The 21,084-nt window shown below is 42.5% G+C and overlaps 1 protein-coding gene across 2 annotated transcripts in view; it reads left to right on the top strand.

Moving 5' to 3' along the window:
• The window catches only part of SMPX (small muscle protein X-linked), a 139,031-nt gene that overhangs the window by 15,005 nt on the left and 102,942 nt on the right, over window positions 1–21,084 (top strand). For both annotated transcript variants that reach the window (XM_073616499.1, XM_073616500.1), the window contains one exon: window positions 20,209–20,269. In XM_073616499.1, the coding sequence (XP_073472600.1) occupies window positions 20,231–20,269 (39 nt within the window). In that variant the 5' untranslated portion in view covers window positions 20,209–20,230. The remainder of the gene's footprint in view (window positions 1–20,208; window positions 20,270–21,084) is intronic.

Below are 21,084 nucleotides of genomic sequence, written 5' to 3'. Positions count from 1 at the left end.
GATTCCTCAAAAGGTCCAAAGCTTTTTTTTTTCGTGGTCAAATGATAAACATACAGCAACGTTTCGGAGCCACACAGGGCCTCTTCTTTAGGCAAGTCACTTGGAATCCTTGGTGCGCTGATGACATTTTCTTCACTTAGCTGCTGGAAGAAAGTACGCTCAGTTGTTTATCAAGTTATTTATTTATTTACCAAAGTACGCCACTTCAAATTCTCCAGCTGATCTCCCGATTAGAGTGCGCATGCGCAGAAAAATTGCATTCTTTCTATAAGTAGGAGCAGTCTTCCCTTGGGATTCTTAATAGACAGCCTCACTTCGGAATGAGTACGATTTTCTCATGCATGCATAAAAGAAGTGAGGGTCTGGTGGGAGCGTTTTCAGCTCCCTGTGGGCTGCATGAGAGTGTGAATGCATGAGTATAAATCTATAGGGGGATGCAGGGGAGGAAAAGGCTATGTCATTTTAGATGACAAAATATATAATATTATGGTTTCATTGTGTTAATTAGATTTTTTTTTATACTAAAACAGGAACATATTTGATATCTAAAGATATAAAAATAGAAGGTACCGCGCTTAGGAAAAGAAAAATGTATATATAAAACGGTTGCTGCCTCCCCTAAAAAGCTCCCAAATAAGAGCTCTTAAAAGTGAAAGTATAGCAGAGGTGGGGTAGTTGGTGCTACCTATGTGCAGAAAAGCAATCTATCAGGTCACCCTTTATATAACCCAAAAGGACTCTACAACTAATTGGGTCTGTGTGTTATAAATAGGTCTACACCCTATATGAGGGGTAAGCGGGTGTGGAGGTACACCTAGATTAGGGCAAAGCTCTGCCTAAAAACCACTAAAGGGTGAGTTCACAGTGATGAACTTAAAATACACCAGTGCCCTGAAAAGTGATCTGACAGGTCACTCCTTATACGGCATGAAAAATTAGTTCACAATAATATAATAATAAAACCGCACCCTACATGTGGGGGTGAAAGGATGTAGGGGTCCACCTATTGAGGATGAGTGTGCAATGATGCTTCTATGACACCGTTATAAACATACTAAAAAAAAAAAAAAAAAAAAAAAACTGAAGTAAATTAAATTAAATTAACCAGTGATATTAGTGAATGAACCCTTGCATTAAAAAAAAGAAAAAGATATTGTAACATAAAGTCCAAAGTCTATATATATCCAGTGACTGTATTGTAAATTGTCCCGAGTGGTAAAAACAAACAGTGCTCCAAAACTGCTGTATTGAGTGTGGTGAGAAAAAAAGAAGAAAGAAGAAAATATTTTTGTTTACCAAAAAAATATATATTTCAAAAAATATATCAAAAAATATATGCATCAAAATATTGCTTTTCTACGCATAGGTAGCACCAACTACCCCACCTCTGCTATACTTTCATATTTGATATCTAGTCATGCCCTTCAATATATTTGAAAGCAGTGCATTTCTGTATATGTGTATGTGGCATGTCTTTTCTTTAGAAATTCATTGTCCTGTCAGCATTGTTGGCATAAGTAAACTGAGTTTAGTTTGAGTGTAGGTTTTCCATAATGGGAATGTCTAAATTAAGTGGGACAGGTGACAGCCATGTTTACTGTCTTAATCAAACAAAAAGCATAAAAAGAAAATATGAAAACAAACTCGTAATGGTAATTAGTCATGGCTGCTAAGCAGTGCTTTGCCAAACATTACATTCCTTTCTGCTTGCCTTTTAATGACCTTCGCAAAAAGCTAATTTTAAAATGAGTCAAGACTGGTTTGTTAATAAAATTGTCATGGTGTAAAACAGATAGGAGGTTAAAATAAATACAGTAATATACAAAAAATAAAAAATAAATAACACTTTGCTTGGGCAATGGCAAACATCTCCCTACAGCTGACACTTGAGTATGTTTCACGTTTGTCCAAATGGAACATTTTGTTGCCAGCAAATATCTAAATGTATCAAGTAATGAATACAGTATACATTATTTGCTGGATCCAGTTTCCTACACGTGGGCCTGCAGGGGCATTTTGTTAAGTCACTGCTATTAAAAGACTGAGGATTAACAGGGATTCTTTAGTGTTCAGACTATCTGCATAGCTTTATAAACTGGACTGTCCAAGTGAGAGTTTAGGTCTTTGGAATATCACTGAGCTAATAAACACTGGAGTTTTAGGAACACTGTTTAAAGTAGAACTAAACACAATGCTAAAGCAAAGTGTATCATAAAATACTTTCACCCTGTGTGTGGGGCTCACTGTACCCATGTGGGGACCTGGAGAGAGTGCACACTAGTGCCCCCAAAAGCATACTGAGGCTGCTGTTTAACTCAAGACTGACATTAAGGCAGTACTACAACTCAAAAGCGATGCATCTCCATAAGAACACAATGAACTCCTTGGAATTCGTGGCCCACCTTCTGTAGCACTTCACATTGTTCACTATGGACATCAGTTCCTCATTACACTTACACGTAATTCTTCTCTCGCAGCATTTCTGAGCCAATACCGCTGAGCCTGTACTGGACTCCACCAGCCCAGTAACTTGTCACCTCACTCCCAGTGACATTGATTCGTATATTACACTTGAATACTAGGAAGCCTGACTCGTGTACAACACCATGCTTTTTCTTCTCCTGAGGCCCCACTCCACCTTTTGTGACTTCCAGGTTGGGTCCCTAGGATGCCCTGTGCCACAAGTCGGGGTTCTGATCGCATGCAGAAGGAGCCTAAGCATACTACCAGGGCCTTCCATCACTTTTGCAAAGTCACATCGCTTCCTGACCGGCTTGCTGCTTATGCACTCGACACTAGTACTGTAGTCATTAGCAACAGCAATATAGCCTCCTCCAAATAGCTTCACTGCACATTAGAGATTTGTACTGCATCTTCTCTAACTCATCTTGCCCCCCAGCAAACCTCCGTTCTTGTGATATGCCATGCATGCATGCACCCCTTTAAGGTTGTCCTCAAGTAACTTCAGACCAGGCCAAGTAACAATAAATATTCTATTACTGAAGTTGTTTAAAGATAACCTATAAACAGTTCAACAAAGTTGTCTTCAGTACACATTCCTGTACATAACCTAAAGTGCCGCGTAATTAGTCCACTGGTGCCCCTTGAAGTAGTCATACCTTAAATGGGTGAGAAAGTCCTTAGAGACGTTTGGCCAAGCATGATTCCATACCCCTGGAACCCCAACTGGGCCCCCACAAGTGATGGTTAAGTGCAAAAGTAGTGGATCATATCCTTAGCAGCCTGCCCTTGGCTGGGGAGACCTGGAACCAAACCTCTGGCTGTCTTACTAACTGTGGCCTCCCCAAGAGGTGGTTCCCTCCCTTTTTATGCGTTTGCCCCAGTGGAGAGCAATACTTCCCCAAAAAGCCCAGGAAAACCTGGCCAGCAGAGTTAACCTTTACCTCCCAGTCCAGGGGGTGCCACATCAGCAGAGAGAGAAAGCATAACTATAATGGCTATTCTAATGCTAATCACATACATCAACTACAAAACAGTAAAAAAAAAACCTTCAGTAAAATAAAACATTTAACATCCACCTGCTTACATTCTTTGTTATTCTTCTTTTTTTTTTTTTTTTTTTTTGCATATCAGTGCTGTTCCTTTTCTTCTCCAGCCATTTCTACGCTTTCCTTTCTACATGATCTCTTTCCAGCATGATTACTGCTCTGGTCTAGCTTTCTGGTAGGGACAATGGTGGACCCTGCATGCACAGTGTATGTTGCTGTGGCCTATTGTAGTCTCCACTAAGGGGCCATGTTGCAGGGAGACATTGCAGAGGCACAGTAGGGAGTCAGCTGTCACCCTGTAACAGGAAGTGTCTAAACAAGGACCATCATTGCACAATCACCAGGTATTATTTAAAGGGGTTGTAAAGGTAAAAAAATTTTCACCTTAATGCATTCTATGCATTAAGGTGAAAAAACTACTGACAATACCGCCGCCCCCCAGCCCCCCCGTTTTACTTACCTGACCCCTCGAAAGTCAGCTGCTCGTTCCCGACATCCATTCCGCTGCTCAGCCTGGCCGCTGATTGGCTACAGTGGATGGATTGGAAGCAGCGCAGCCATTGGCTCGCGCTGCTGTCAATCACATCCAATGACGCGGCGCGCTGGGGGGTGGGGCCGAGTGATACAGCGAGCAGCTATAGCCGCCAGCTGTATCACGGGAGCGCGCCCGCAACAACTAACCACCATGCGAGGGAGCTCGCATTGAGGTGGTTAGTTCTTGCGGGGAGGAGCTGAAACAGCCGCCGAGGGACCCCAGAAACGCAGGGTCGGGGCCACTCTGTGCAGAACGAGCTGCACAGTGAAGGTAAGTATAACATGTTTGTTATTTGTAAAAAATAAAAAAATTACCTTTACAACCCCTTTAATGAACGCTGCATAAAACAAAACTTTTGAAATTCTAGCATTAAGGAATGAGCTCTTGGTTTGGGGAAAACCTATGTTTGGTGAATGGCTGTAATGTGAAGTGATATATTTAGTATCAGTAATTATACTAGAATGGTTGTTAGAGAGCCAGCAGCTGCAGGCATACTAATGACCAGGGAATCATCTCTGCGTGGCCCATTCAGCTTTCAGCCAGGGATTGCTGGTGGACAGCAGCAATGTAAACAAATAATGCATAAAATGATCATGTAAAAAATGGTGTTTCCCCCTTATATTCATTGCTGATTCTTTAGGTCCAGTATGGATTTTAAAGGAAGCTCATGCAATGATAAATAATAAAAGAAAAAAAACAGTGCAGAGAAGGGCAAACAAACTGATAAGAGGCATGGAGGAGCTCAGCTATGAGGAACGATTAGAGGAACTGAATTTATTCTCTCTTGGGAAGAGGAGATTAGGGGGGATATAATCAACATGTACAAATACATAGGTGATCCATATAGTGAACTTGGTGTAGAGTTATTCACTCTAAGGTTATCACAGAGAACAAGGGGGCACTCTTTACATATAGAGGAAAAAAGATTTAATCTCCAAATACAGAAAGGTTTCTTCACAGTAATGCCCCGTACACACGGTCGGACTTTGTTCGGACATTCCGACAACAAAATCCTAGGATTTTTTCCGACGGATGTTGGCTCAAACTTGTCTTGCATACACACGGTCACACAAAGTTGTCGGAAAATCCGATCGTTCTAAACGCGGTGACGTAAAACACGTACGTCGGGACTATAAACGAGGCAGTGGCCAATAGCTTTCATCTCTTTATTTATTCTGAGCATGCGTGGCACTTTGTCCGTCGGATTTGTGTACACACGATCGGAATTTCCGACAACGGATTTTGTTGTCGGAAAATTTTATCTCCTGCTCTCCAACTTTGTGTGTCGGAAAATCCGATGGAAAATTTCCGATGGAGCCCACACGCGGTCGGAATTTCCGACAACACGCTCCGATCGGACATTTTCCATCGGAAAATCCGACCGTGTGTACGGGGCATAACAGTTGTGAAAATGTGGAATAGACTCCCTCCAGAGGTAGTTGTGGCCATCTCAGTAGATTGCTTTAAAAAAAAAGCCTGTATTCTTTCCTAAATGTTCATAATATAACTGGGTACTGACATTTGTAGGTAAAGTTGATCCAGGGAATATCTGATTGCCTCTCAGGGGATCAGGAAGGAATTTTTTTTCCCTGCTCTAGCAATTTGGATCAGGCTTTGCTGGGGTTTTTCACCTTCCTCTGGATCAATTGTGGGTATAGGATTGTATATATGGGATTGTATGTTATTTTTTTTTTTTTTGGTTGTGTCTTTTTTAAACCTGACTAACTACACTGTGTATGTAACTATGTAAATATGTAGTGTGGAGTTCTTCTAAATTCCATACCAGACCCTTTGTTCGAGCATACAGTCTGGCAGGCCAGGAAGGGAAGGATGGACAAGCAAAAACAAAAATCTTTCTAATCCACCAATATAATTGATCCAGTAGCTCACTTTGGTCAGTGTGTGCTGTGGTGGTCCCCCTTGCCATCAATATCAGACCCTCATCAAGGATAAGTACTGGTTTGTATTTTTAGTAAAAAAAAAAAAACACATTTTTTTTTGCATGGGGTCTCCCATTAACACCTATACAAATCCTGTATTTTGAATAAGGCTGGATTCACATATACACATATACTTTTTTTTCTTTGGCATATATTCCCCAGGGCTGTGCCCAGCCCCGCTATGTCATTCATTTGACAATTCCTTGCCTATTAGTCCAGAAAATGGCCATTATTGATTTCTAAGGATGTGAAAGCTAAAAGGGCCCCTAGAAGTTGCACATCCAAGATATCTTAGAGAGGTGAAGAGAGTGGCAACTTCAGCCTTGATTGTGAACCATAAATTTTACACAATGATTTCCAGTAACGTGCAAAATGTCACTTTTATAGGGGGGGCACCTCTCCCACCGCTTCCCGGTCGTTTCTGAGCCGTCGATAAGCCCGATCCAGTGTGGCTGATGTCTAGGCAGGAAGTCGAGTGAGGGCAAGATAGCCCCCACTCGGCTCTATGAACTTGGAGGACCAGAGCAACCTCCAACATCACTTCTGGTCCTCAGGCAGATAGGATTTTTTTTTCTTAAAGTCAAAATGACTTTTTTTTTTTGCTTTTAAAGGTAAAGGAGAGATCTGAGGTCTTTTTGACCCCAGATCTCTAAGTAAAGAGGACCTATCATGCTTATTTCTATTACAAGGGAAGTAATAGGAATGAAAGTGATAAAAAAATAAATAAATAAAGGGACAGTGTAAAAAATAAAAAATATAATAAATAAGAAAAAAAATATATATGTAAAGCTCCTCATCTCTCCGTGCTCGCGTGCAGAAGTGAACGCATATGTAAGTCACGCCCGCATATGTAAACGGTGTTCAAACAACTCATGTGAGGTATCGCCGAAATCGTTAGAGTGAGAGCAATAATTCTAGCACAGGACCTCCTCTGTAACTCTAAACAGGTAACCTGTAAAAAAAAAAAAAATAAAACTTTGCCTGTGTAGATTTTTAGGTACCATAGTTTGTTGCCATTCCACGAGCGTGCACAATTTTAAAGCATGACATGTTAGATATCTATTTACTTGGCGTAACATCATCTTTCACATTGTACTGGGCTAACTTTAATGGTTTTTTTTTTTTTTTTTATTCATTAAAGTTTTTGTTACCCTAAAAAAAAAATGGATCCGGTTCCCTTAAAGCATGATATGCAGTGCTTGTGCTGTGTCATTTGGCCCCCTGTGTCACCTGAAATACCTGGCTGATCCTGCCTGGCTATGTCCTACCCCCTGTAAACTGACCATGGTTTATCATGGCTCCTGACCCTGACACCATGGTCAGTTTACGTGCCTCCATCATCCGCAACTATCTGCAGCTCTCTGTCTCCCTCTGTCCTCCTCCCCCCACCCCTCCCTGCCTGTCAGCTCTCACTAGCGCCGCTCTGCTCCTCTCACACTGCTACAAAACTATGTGATCTTTATACCATCCCCATTGTTAGATACAGTGCCTTGCAAAAGTATTCACCCCCTTGGCTTTTTACATATTTTGTTACATTACAGCCTTTAGTTCAATTTTTTTTTAATCTGAATTATATGTGGTGGATCAGAACACAATAGTCTAAGTTGGTGAAGTAAAATTAGAAAAATATATACATAAAACTATTTTTCAGAAATAAAAAACTGATAATTGGCATGTGCGTATTTATTTTATGAAGCCCATAAAAAGCTCTGGTGCAACCAATTACCTTCAGAAGTCACATAATTAGTGAAATGATGTCCACCTGTGTGCAATCTAAGTGTCACATGATCTGTCATTACATATACACACCTTACATATACACACTTCCGCCTGGGGCACCGCGGCGCTGGAAGTAAGTTCACCTCTCTCCCCTCCCTCTCAGCAATCATCTGGGACACGTCACAGGTCCCAGACGATTGCCCGGCCAGTCATAGCGCCGGGTAATCATCTGGGACCTAACATAAAAACACAACTACTACTAACTTATCTAATCCTAGCACCTACCTAGGAGGGGGTTACACTTACACACATGTACACAGCCTACCTGCACATTTGCATTTGTATGCATTATTTCTTTTAACAAAAAAATTTTTCATTAGCACTTTTTTAAGTTTATCGCTATCACAAGGAGGCAAACAAACCCCTTATGTGATAGCATAAGCAGGTGACGGGTCCTCTTTATGGCAATATCAGTGGTCTATTAGACCCCCAGTATCTCCACTGTCATCCACTGCAGCTAATCAAGCACAGATCGTGACAACTCTGAACCTAGAAATTATGTAATACATGTCACTTCCTGGTTCATTAGTTGTAGAGTAGATCCAGGAATGGATGTTACCTGAGCTCCTCCTGCTCTTCACTCTGTAGCATTTTACCAAGATCCAAGAAACTCTTTATAAATTCCAGGGAATGTCCATCTCTGTTCGCCACAGATTCACCAATCCAGTGATATGGTGCTTTTTCTGGGCTTAACGATGCCCAGTGTGGTTAAATTAATTTCCTGGTAGCCCGGGCATCAAGTGTCTGTCCCCCACCATGGACCCCTGTCATCACCGCTCTCTTCAGAATTTAGGATCTTGCCATTATCAGAGGTGGCAGAGAAGAAGGTAAAGAGGACCTGTGATGTCATCAGACTAGACCAAACATCTGTGTAAAAAAAGGACTTTTTTATATAACGGATTGGCTTCAGGATGGGTAGGAGGCAAACAGTGAAGGGGTGACCCAAGTTAAGAGTTGATCTTTATCATAATCCACCTTAGCTAGTATATATATGGAGAGAAAGAAAGGGAGAGAGAGATTTACTGTTATACTATTTTATGAATAAATGGTTAAAGCATAGACCGTAGTAACATGAATGTCCCAAGCTATCCAAGTGTGTCGTTTTGAAACCCATGTATTGCAGAGTGTTGTGTTCTTATCCTAGTAGGGAGAAAAAGCCAATCTTTTTACTGATCCTTTTAGAAGACAGTCGTGTGCCGAAGGAATTCTCCAAACTGGAGCATCTTTTCATCTGAGCTAAACAGGAAACTAGATCACAGGGCTTCACATCCTGCTGAACACAACAAAGACATCTTTTTTTTTTTAGACTGTATGATCCTTTCATTACTTTATTTAAAGACGAAGAAAACATTTAGAGAACAATTTTCATATCAGGGAATGCAGATATTGATAATTTATTGAATTAAGGGCTCATATACATCAGCCTGCGCGTGTTATGCTCTGTATAATGTGACCTCACTGGTGTACATTGTGAAGGGTGATCGGGTCCCACACTGCCATATTTTTGTGTGACATCATAAGGAGGCCGCCTTGCTCTTTCAAACCTCCTTTTCTTGTGTCCCCAGCCTTCGCTCCTGGCTTCTCCCCTTTGCTGAGTGCCCCCATAGCAAGCCACTTTCTATTGGAGGCACTCATGTGGAATCCCTCCCGAGTTGTCCTGTCTGTGTTTGTTGACAAACAGCGGGACTCATCACTGACTTTGATTGATAGCAGCAGAAGCCAATGGCTCCACCTGCCTCAGCAAAGCATGTGAAACCAGGAAGGGAGGGGAGAATAGAGCTGCAAACATGCACAGCACTGGATTGAATGAGGGCTCAGGTAAGTAAAACAGGGGCGGGGGAAGGATACTGATGCCTAAAGATTTTTACCCTAAAGCAAGAAATGCATTAAGGTAAAAATGTTAAGGCTATATAACGATTTTAAGGGGGAACCTCCTCAATGGGACACAGATGGCAAAAATAAATAAATGTATGCCTGTAAAACGACGCCAACTATGGTACCTAAAAATCTCCATAGACGCCGCTTTAAAGCCTTTATAAGATACCAGTTTAGAGTTACGTGGGAGGTCTGGTGCAAAAAATGATTGCTCTCACTATAACACTCACGACAATAGCTCACATGTGTGATGCGTACACTGTATACATATGCGTGTGCGATGCACACATGCGCTCGCCTTTGCACGTCAGCATAGGGAGACGGGAGTGCTTTAAAAAAAATTGTCATTATTTATTTTATTAAAGCTTTTTTTATTTTTACACTGTACCTTTAAAAAAAAATGTTTTGATCACTTTTATTGCTTTCACAAGCAATGTAACTATCCCTTGTGATAGCAATAAACAGTGACAGGTACTCTTTGCTGAGAGATCTGGGGTCTCTCTTCTGCCCTTAAAAGCATCTGATCACACCAAGATTGGTGTGATTAGATTCGTTCCCAAGCCATAAATGGCTTTGTTTACATCTGATGAAACCGGAGGTGACAAAATACGCTGTTTTTGTTTTTCTATACCATAGAGATTATTGGGGACATTCCGGTACCTGTTCTGCTCTGTGGTAAGCTGGCGGAAGCACTGAAGAGCAGCGGAAGTGGGGGCCTCCTGCTGTCGCTTGTAAAATCCAGTGGCTACTTAGCCGCTAGGACTGCTTTTACATTACAGAGCATCTCCAGCCTGTGGCTGCAGGCATCATCCTGGTATCTCAACGCAAGGTCCAGGAGGTCATATGACGTGATTCAGATGGGAAGTGGTTAAACATGCACCAGAAATGCAACATGTAGAGCTTTTAAAAAATGCCCCGTTCCTGCAGTGCATTGGAGTGAAGAGTTCCATAGGATTTCAAGGAATACATTTTTCATGCATTTTGGTTTCTTTTTATGAACAGCAAAAGTGCATCAAAAACTGATAAGGGTAAAGGAAAGGGCCCTGAATGTTGAATACCATTTTAAGCAAAGTTTGGTGCTCAGAGTTCTAAGTATATTTAGACTTGGACTCTAGGCTCATTAAACTGAGATGGATACTGAGCTGTTAATTCTGCGTGGGCACAGTTAGCGTGCAGTACCTGGCTTACTCTTGTACCTATCATCTTTCAAACAGTCATGCCTGGGTTTTATTCTTAATTTCTGATCATTTTAAACTTGTTGACCACTATACTTTCTTAGACATAATCTGCTAATGAGTAGATCTTGTAGTTACTATAAAAAAAGGAGTAACATTTTGCTGTTCTTCTGATTATTCTATTGATTATCTCCCTATTGATTTCTTTATAAAGTCACAGCTGTTTGATTTCCTGGGTGTTTCCAATCGGTTGTAATCCCTCTTTTTTTTTCATTTCGACTTTGTAACTAGGAAAAAAAAGATCTCTTCTTTCGGCCCCTTTCACACTGGGGCGGTGGGGGCGTTGGCGGTACAACAGCGCTATTTTTAGCGCTGCTGTACCGTCGTTCTTGCAGCGGTATTCGGCCGCTAGCGGTTCGGTTTTAACCCCCGCTGGCGGCCGAAAAAGGGTTAAATCCGCTCGTACAGTGTGGCTATAGCCGCGGTATTACCGCTTTATAGCCGCGCTGTCCCATTGATTTCAATGGGCAGGAGCGGTGAATACACCGCTCCTTCCCCGCTCCAAAGAAGCGGCTTGCAGGACTTTTTTTACCGTCCTGCGAGCGCACCGCTTCAGTGTGAAAGCCCTCGGGCTTTCACACTGAACAAACAGCGGAGGCTGTTTTGGGGCGGTTTTCAGGTGGTATTTTTAGCGCAAAACCGCTCCAGTGTGAAAGGGGCCTTCCTGTGGCTACAGGCCAAATAAATAAATATTTTAAATGAGTCGAATATTCAGTTTAAATCAGCTAAATATGTTCCAGGTGCACTAAAATAGATACAATTCACTTTATTTAAAAAGCAGCCACAACTTGAGTAGAAAACCTGTCCACTGCCAACATTCTGCAGAGAAGGCCCTTGCTCTCTGTGTGGAAGCAGTAGTCTTTCTGCAGAATTCCAACATTTCTACTGTTGAGCCTGACCTATTGCTCTGCAGTCAGCAAAGTTCATGCTCCCTGCTGGTTGGAGAGCTCTGGCTTAGCAGGGGGAGTGCAGACAGTATATGTGGTATGCAAAATGAGAGGACTGAGCAGCGGAAGGATCAGCATAGCTGGGGGACCAGAGCTGGAAAAACTAGCAGATATCATTTGTGATGAGCAGTGTGGGAACAATATAATGGGAGGTAAGCAGGGATCGGAGAGAGAGGAGGATCAGCAAACTACAGGACCAGCAGAGCTGAAGGTTAATACTGAGTAGGGGATCAGCAGAGCTGTGGGTTACTACTGCGTGGGGGATCAGCAAGGCTGGGGGTACTACTGAGTGGGGCATCAACAGAGCTAGGAGTACTACTAAGCAGGGCATCAGCAGAGCTAGGAGTAATACTGAGCAGGGCATCCGCAGAGCTAGGAGTAATACTGAGCAGGGCATCAGCAGAGCTAGGAGAAATACTGAGCAGGGGATCTGCTGAACGAGGGTATTAATAAGCTAGGAATCTGCTGAACAAGGGTACTAATAAACTAAGGATCGGTTGAACAAGGGTACTAATAAGCTGAGGATCTGCCAAACAAGGGTACTAATAAGCTGGGGATCCACTGAACTAGGGTACTAATAATCTGAGGATCTGCTGAACAAGGGTACTAATAAGCTGGGGACTGCTGAACGAGAGTACTAATGAGCTGGGGAACTGCTGAATGGGGTTGCTACTGAGCTGGGGTTTTATTGGGCCCCTTTACAACAAATAGAAAAACAACACACATGGGGCATTTGCCAAGCTTCATTAAAGCTTCAAAAAAGCATCATCAAAGCATCACTGAAGCATGCAAAGAAATCAAAAAAGCATGTTGAAGCAGTAGGAGCTTTAGCCTGGGTTCACACTTGTGTGGTGCCGGACACGTGATTTGGACAGGAATTGCACTGCATTCCTATTCAAATCACATGCGAGTATTTGCAGTGCGATTGAGTCCATTTATTTTGTATGGGCTCAATTTGCACCGCACTGCACAAAAAATGTGCAGGCATCTTTTTTTTACCACACCAGAAACAGATTACATGGATGTGAATACCCATGTGATCCAATTCTTGCAATCGCACTGTGTTTTGCAACCTGATTTTGAGTGTCATTAATTTAACATTGACACTGGTAGCGGATCGAATGAACAGAGTGCGATTTCAGTACAGTGCAGACAACTCTCAGGATTCGCTGCGTTTCCCTGCACTGTGTATATGTGAACCAGGTCTTAAAGCGGAGGTCCGCTGAAAAAAAAAATATTAAAAGCCAGCAGCTACAAATACTGCAGCTGCTGACTTTTAATATATGGACACTTACCTGTCCAGGGAGCCTACGATGTCGGCAGCCGAAGCCGATCCGTCCTTCGGCCATCGGCTGCTGCTGCCGCCATCCTCGGTAAGGGAATAAGAAAGTGAAGCCGTGCGGCTTCACTTCCTGGTTCCCTACTGCGCATGCGCGAGTCGCGCTGCACGTCCTCTCAGGTCCCTGCTGTGTTCTGTGTCTCACAGAATACAGCGGGGGAGGACGGGGTAGGCGCCGGAAGTGGCGTAGGTCACCTAAAGCGCCGCTGTGAGCTATGCCAGGAAGTGGGAGCAAATACCTGTATTAGACAGATATCTGCTCCCTCCTCCCCCCTGAAAGGTGCCAAATGTGACACCGGAGGGGGGGAGGAATCCAAAAAGTGGAAGTTCTATTTTTGGGTGGAACTCCACTTTAATGTGTGTTAAAGTCCAAGCAAGTGTGAATGAGTCCTAACAGCTTGCCCTCCAGGGACAGATCTATCCTTTTTGTGTCTCCAGCCCTCCCTGCTGGCATTGGCTGTGTGTGAGTTACCAACAGTTTGTCACACAGTGTGACAGCGATGCAGAGAATCAGAGTTTTCTGATCACTTGGCACACTTCTGTACCACAAGTTACAAATCTGGAAGTAATGTCCGACATTACTTTTGGGTGGTGCAGAGAGGCAGTGCAGCAGTGAACATAGAAAGCCTGCGCCTGAAAAGTGCATGTATTAGCTCAGCATTTTCCAACCTTTATTTTTATTTATTTTTTGGCACAGCACCCTTTAAATGTAAGAGGATCATGAGACACCTCAGTCCTGAATTTATTAGGCTGAAGGACACTGACATCTTCACTGGATGATGATGTCACCCTCTCCTTGGCACCACATGGGGGCGTCCTCCCTTCACATTAGCATTCCCCTTCCCATCAGATTCCACATCAAAGGCACTCCTCTTCATATCAAAGTCCCTCCATTACATCAGAACCCTCCCCCTTCACATCAGAGTCCCTCCATTTCATCATAACCCTCCCCCTTCACATCAGAGTCCCTCCATTATATCAGAACCCTCCCCCTTCACATCAGAGTCCCTCCATTTCATCATAACCCTCCCCCTTCACATCAGAGTCCCTCCATTATATCAGAACCCTCCCCCTTCACATCAGAGTCCCTCCATTTCATCATAACCCTCCCCCTTCACATCAGAGTCCCTCCATTACATCAGAACCCTCCCCCTTCACATCAGAGTCCCTCCATTACATCAGAACCCTCCCCCTTCACATCAATCTCTCCATTACATCAGAACCCTCCCCCTTCACATCAGAGTCCCTCCATTATATCAGAACCCTCCCCCTTCACATCAGAGTCCCTCCATTTCATCATAACCCTCCCCCTTCACATCAGAGTCCCTCCGTTACATCATAACCCTCCCCCTTCACATCAGAGTCCCTCCATTACATCAGAACCCTCCCCCTTCACATCAGTCTCTCCATTACATCAGAACCCTCCCCCTTCACATCAGAGTCCCTCCATTACATCAGAACCCTCCCCCTTCACATCAGTCTCTCCATTACATCAGAACCCTCCCCCCTTCACATCAGAGTCCCTCCATTACATCAGAACCCTCCCCCTTCACATCAGTCTCTCCATTATATCAGAACCCTCCCCCTTCACACCAGAGTCCCTCCATTAATCAGAACCCTCCCCCTTCACATCAGAGTCCCTCCATTACATCAGAACCCTCCCCCCTTCACATCAGAGTCCCTCCATTACATCAGAACCCTCCCCTCTTCACATCAAAGTCCCACCATTACATCAGAACCCTCCCCCTTCATATCAGAGTCCCTCCATTACATCAGAACCCTCTTACATCAGAGTCCCTCCATTACATCGGAGTGAGCCCTCTTCACATCAAAGTCCCTCCATTACATCAGAACCCTCCCCCCTTCACATCAGAGTCCCTCCATTACATCAGAACCCTCCCCCCTTCACATCAGAGTCCCTCCATTACATCAGAACCCTCCCCCCTTCACATCAGAGTCCCTCCATTACATCGGAGTGAGCCCTCTACACATCAAAGTCCCTCCATTACATCAGAACCCTCCCCTCTTCACATCAAAGTCCCTCCATTACATCAGAACCCTCCCTCTTCACATTAGAGTCCCTCCATTACATCAGAACCCTCCCCCCTTCATATCAGAGTCCCTCCATTACATCAGAACCCTCCCCTTCACATCAAAGTCCCTCCATTACATCAGAACCCTCCCCCCTTCATATCAGAGTCTCTCCATTACATCAGAACCCTCCCCTTCACATCAAAGTCCCTCCATTACATCAGAACCCTCCCTCTTCACATCAGAGTCCCTCCATTACATCAGAACCCTCCCTCTTCACATTAGAGTCCCTCCATTACATCAGAACCCTCCCCCTTCACATCAGAGTCCCTCCATTACATCAAACCCCCCCCCCTTCACATCAGAGTCCCTCCATTACATCAGAACCCTCCCCTCTTCACATCAAAGTCCCTCCATTACACCAGAACCCTCCCCCTTCATATCAGAGTCCCTCCATTACATCAGAACCCTCCCCCCTTCACATCAAAGTCCCTCCATTATATCAGAACCCTCCCTCTTCACATCAGAGTCCCTCCATTATATCAGAACCCTCCCCTCTTCACATCAGAGTCCCTCCATTACATCAGAACCCTCCCTCTTCACATTAGAGTCCCTCCATTACATCAGAACCCTCCCCCTTCACACCAGAGTCCCTCCATTACATCAACCCCCCCTTCACATCAGAGTCCCTCCATTACATCAGAACCCTCCCCTCTTCACATCAAAGTCCCTCCATTACACCAGAACCCTCCCCCTTCATATCAGAGTCCCTCCATTACATCAGAACCCTTCCCCTTCATATCAGAGTCCCTCCATTACATCAGAACCCTCCCCCCTTCACATCAAAGTCCCTCCATTATATCAGAACCGTCCCCCCTTCATATCAGAGTCCCTCCATTACATCAGAACCCTCCCCTCTTCACATCAAAGTCCCTCCATTACATCAGAGTCCCTCTGTTACTTCAGAGACCCCCTTCACATTAGTCCCCCCATAACATGAGAGTTCCCCAATTGCACCATAATCCCCCCATTACTTCTGAGCTTCCCCCTTCACATCAGAGTTCCACTTCACATCAGAGCCCCCAATCACATCAGAGAACACCCATCACATTAAAGTTCCTCCATCACATCAAAGTCCTCCCATCACATAAGAGCCTGCCCCCCTAATTACATCAGAATTAGCCCCTTCACATCAGAGTCCTTCTATTACATCAGAGTCCCCCCCATTAATTCAGAAACCCCTTCACATTAGAGTCTCCCATTACATCAGAATTAGCCCCCTTCACATTAGAGTCCCTCTATTTCATTATAATCCCTGCTTCACATCAGAGCCCCTGTACGGTGCCTTGAAAAAGTATTCATACCCTTTGAAATTTTCCACATTTTGTCATGTTACAACCAAAAATGTAAATTTATTTTATTGGGATTTTATGTGATAGACCAACACAAAGTGGCACATAATTGTGAAGTGGAAAGAAAATGATAAATGGTTTTCCAAATTTTTTACAAATACTTTACTCTGATACCTCTAACTAAAATCTAGTGGAACCAATTGCCTTCAGATGTAACCTAATTAGTAAATAGAGTCCACCTGTGTGTAATTTAATCTCAGTATAAATATAGCTGTTCTGTGTAGCCCTCAGAGGTTTGTTAGAGAACCTCCGTGAACAAACAGCATCATGAAGGCCAATGAACACACCAGACAGGTCAGGGATAAAGTTGGGGAGAAGTTTAAAGCAGGGTTAGGTTATAAATAAAATATCACAAGCTTTGAACATCTCACTGAGCACTGTTCAATCCATCATCCAACAATGGAAAGAGTATGGCAGAACTTCAAACCTACCAAGACATGGCCGTCCTCCTAAACTGACAGGCCGGGCAAGGAGAGCATTATTCAGAGAAGCAGCCAAGAGGCCCATGGTAATTCTGGAGGAGCTGCAGAGATCCACAGCTCAGGTGGGAGAATCTCTCCACAGGACAAATATTAGTCGTGCACTCAACAAATCTGGCCTTTATGGAAGAGTGGCAAGAAGAAAGCCATTGTTGAAAGAAGGCCATAAGAAGTCCAGTTTGCAGTTTGGGAGAAGCCATGTGAGGGGCACAGCAAACATGTGGAAGAAGGTGCTCTGGTCAGATGAGACCACAATTGAACTTTTTGGCCTAAAAGTAAAACGCTATGTGTAGTGGAAAACTAACACTGCACATCACCCTAAAAACACCATCCCCACTGTGAAACATGGTGGTGGCATCATGTTGTGGGGATGCTTTTCTTCAGCAGGGACAGGGAAGTTGGTCAGAGTTAATGGGAAGATAAATAGAGCCAAATACAGGGCAATCTTAGAAGAAAACCTGTAAAGCCAACATGGTACAGTTGTTGGCAGGGGATTGTCTGTTGACAGACTGTTGTCCTAAAATCTTACTGTTAGTATGCTCCTTTTGACAATTGTTGTCCAATTTTCGGCCAACAAATGTTGGATGACAGGCTAGTAAATTTTCAGCGGACGTCAGATTTTCCTATGGTCAGTACACAAATCCGTCACACAAAAGTCGAAAGTACAAACACGCATGCTCAGAATCAATGCTCACCAAACACAAAATTAGCAGAAGGGACTCAAAGGGTGGTGCTCAAAAACTGAAATTCCTCGTAGTACGTCACTACGTTCGTGTTTGTGGCACGACAATTGTGTACCGTTAGTATGCAAGACAAGATCCTGGCACACGCCCTTTTGACAAAAATCAGACGCTTGGTTGGCCAACAATCGTACCATGTGTACAAGGCTTTAGAGTCTGCAAAAGACTTGAGACTGGGGCGGAGGTTTTCCTTCCAGCAGGACGACCCTAAACATACAGCCAGAGCTACAATAGATTGGTTTAGAACAAAGCATATTGATGTGTTAGAATGACCCAGTCAAAGTCCAGACCTAAATCCAATTGAGAATCTGTGGCAAGACTTGAATTGCTGTTCACAGACGCTCTCCATCCAATCTGACAGAGCTTGAGCTATTTTGCAAAGAAAAATGGACAAAAATGTCACTCTAGATGTGCAAAGCTGGTAGAGACATCCCCAAAAAGACTTGCAACTGTAATTGCAGTGAAAGGTGGTTATACAAAGTATTGACTCAGGGGGGCTGAATACAAATGCACGCCACACTTTTCACATATTTATTTGTAAAAAAATTTGAAAACTATTTATAATTTTCCTTCCACTTCACAATTATGTGCCATGACAAAATTTTGAAAATTTCAAGGGGTGTGAATACTTTTTCAAGGCACTGTATATAAGATTCCCCATCACCTCAGAGCGCCCCCCGTTACATCAGTGTACCCTTTCAAATTACCCTCCCCTCATCACATCAGCCCCCTCCCTCATATCAGAGTCCCCCTTATCACATTAGAGTCTCCTTCATTACATTAGCTCCCCCCATCACGTCAGTCTTGCCTCATTACATTAGAGTCAGCCCCCATTGCACCATCTGCAGTGCTGATCGAGTGGCAGGGAGGTTGAAAAGAAGCCGATTGGTAGATCAATTTCTGTTCAGCCACAGTGGCCATACATGGATGAACTGGCCAAATTTAAATCCATGTATGATCAAAAAATGGATTAATTTATGTCCACTGAACGATTTATTGGTTACTACATGATGGCACTATCGTTAGCTCTCACGGCCGAATGTTCGTTTTTCGAAAATGGGTTCGGACGATTTTTCGTATAGTGTATGGCCAGCATAAAGCAGGCCATACATGGGTCAAATTTCGAAAGAATTTTCTTTTGAAAATCTTATCTAAGAATTTTCGTTCTAATTTCCCACCATTTGTGGGCTGCAGCAACAGACAATTTTTGTTCGGCCATCGAATTTGAGTAATCGGGCATGTTGGAAATTTTTTGAAAAACAAATGGTTTGATGAGAGAATCGTGCAATGTAATCGAAAAAGAAATGCGCATGTGCAAGAAAAGAAAATTCCCGGAAAGAAAAGAAGATTCCCAGCCACAAAAATTCTTTTCTCTAGCAACAGAAGGTGTAATCGAAGGATTGGTGGGTCGAATTTTCGAAATCAATGGTGGTACCATCGGATCACAAAACGCACAAAATTTTTGATTTTCAAAAGAAAATTCTTTCAAAATACTATACGAAAAATCGGGAGAAATTCGGTCATTTAGACAGTTCGTTCATTTTTTGGCCAGTTAATGGGCACAAAATCGATAATCGTTTTTGAGCTGAAAAAACAAAGGACAAGTTTGGAAATTTTCTGCCGAACAAACAATAAATTGAAAGGTTAATGTGTTTCTCGTCCGAACTGTCTGCACTAGGCATATGTAAAAAAAAAACAAACAAAAAATGCATTCATTTATGTCCACTGAATGATTTATCGGTCATTACATAATGGCACTACCGTTTGCGCTCATGGCCGAAGGTGCGTTTTTTGAAAATGGGTTTGGCCGATTTTTGGTATAGTGTATGGCCAGCATTAGTCAAAGACAGATTTATTAAAAAGAAAATTAGTACAATATTGACGCCCAATTAATCCGAACTTTTATTTTACATTTTCATAAAATAAAGTCTGATTAGTTGTTACTGGCAACAACTCACATTTTGTTCTCATTTTATTTATTTTTTCATTATTGTAATTCAATCCCAAAGCGGTGAACAATATGAAAGTAAGATTAATGTTGCTTTTTTAATGTGGAATGTTAGCTAGCGCTTGTGCTTGATTGAGCCACATAATTTCATGGGCTGGTCTCAGTTCCACCCTCCTTACCCTCTAATAGTAAAGGCTCTGAATACTGGTAGTAAGAATAAGCATGATGAATTTCTGCTTTCGTGAACATGTAAATGTAAGCGGTATAATGTCTCGCTGTTAATTATTGAACGCCAGGGATCAGGTGTGCCTACGCCAATATATAATTGGTGGGAGTATCCAGGCAACTGAGAAAGTGAGACGCTTATGTATCATTGGCCATGTAGTGAATGAGCATTAAATGGATATTTATAATTTGATTGTTTTAACTTTGTTTGCAGGAAGGAGAGCTCAGCTTTTAAAATGTCTAAACAGCCGGCATCAAATGTCAGATCTCTACAGGTACGTTTTAATTAAATGGGATGAAATAATATAAGATTTTCATTGCTTGGCTTCAGTACTGGTCACATACTATAGTTACATACTGTATATATAATGTATATACTGTATTTATATACCAAAAATATATGCAGTATACATAAATAGTATGTATTTATGTATTTATTTTAGACAAAAATATTGTGAATGTTTACAGTGTACAAGTAAGATCTGCATGCGGGCAGTAAAAATTGTCCGTCTCTACACACAATCACAGTATGTGTTTTGCTGGATATTTATTTTAGACTTTTGTTATTTATTAGAGCATTTTACATGCTAGAATTAAAGAATATTAGCAGTACTTTTATCCCTGAACATTTTTTTTTTTATATATATTTGCCGAATAACTGATTTTCTTTTAGTGTTGATCTTCGTTAAAAGAGCTTCGATAAGTTAAAAAAGAAAAAAACGTGGAGGAATCTTTAGCAATTCATCTGTCGCTCACCGTAACCCCTTCCCACCTAAGGGTAAAACAAAGCTAAATGCCGAAGCACAATTTTGCGACTTTGACATGTGTTAGTAAAACTGTACATATCGTCACAACTACCTGTTTTTTTTTTTTTTTCAATATTATCAAAGAAAAACTGGTCCAAAATAGTAAACAAAAATATATTTTTTTAAATTTAGCTGTGTATTTCTTGGCTTTACAAAATTTACCAGCAAGAAACAACCCAAAATAAATTTTCCTGCTCCTGACGATCACAGTGATACCACATATGTGTATTTTAATTGTGGTTTGTACCTGTAGTAAGGCCCAGAAACATTTTTTTAATCCTGCC

This window comes from Aquarana catesbeiana, linkage group LG02 (assembly GCF_042186555.1).
Source record: "Aquarana catesbeiana isolate 2022-GZ linkage group LG02, ASM4218655v1, whole genome shotgun sequence".
NCBI lineage: Eukaryota > Metazoa > Chordata > Amphibia > Anura > Ranidae > Aquarana > Aquarana catesbeiana.
The sequence above is the reverse complement of the archived record's forward strand: the minus strand, read 5'-3'. Positions and strand labels throughout refer to the sequence as shown.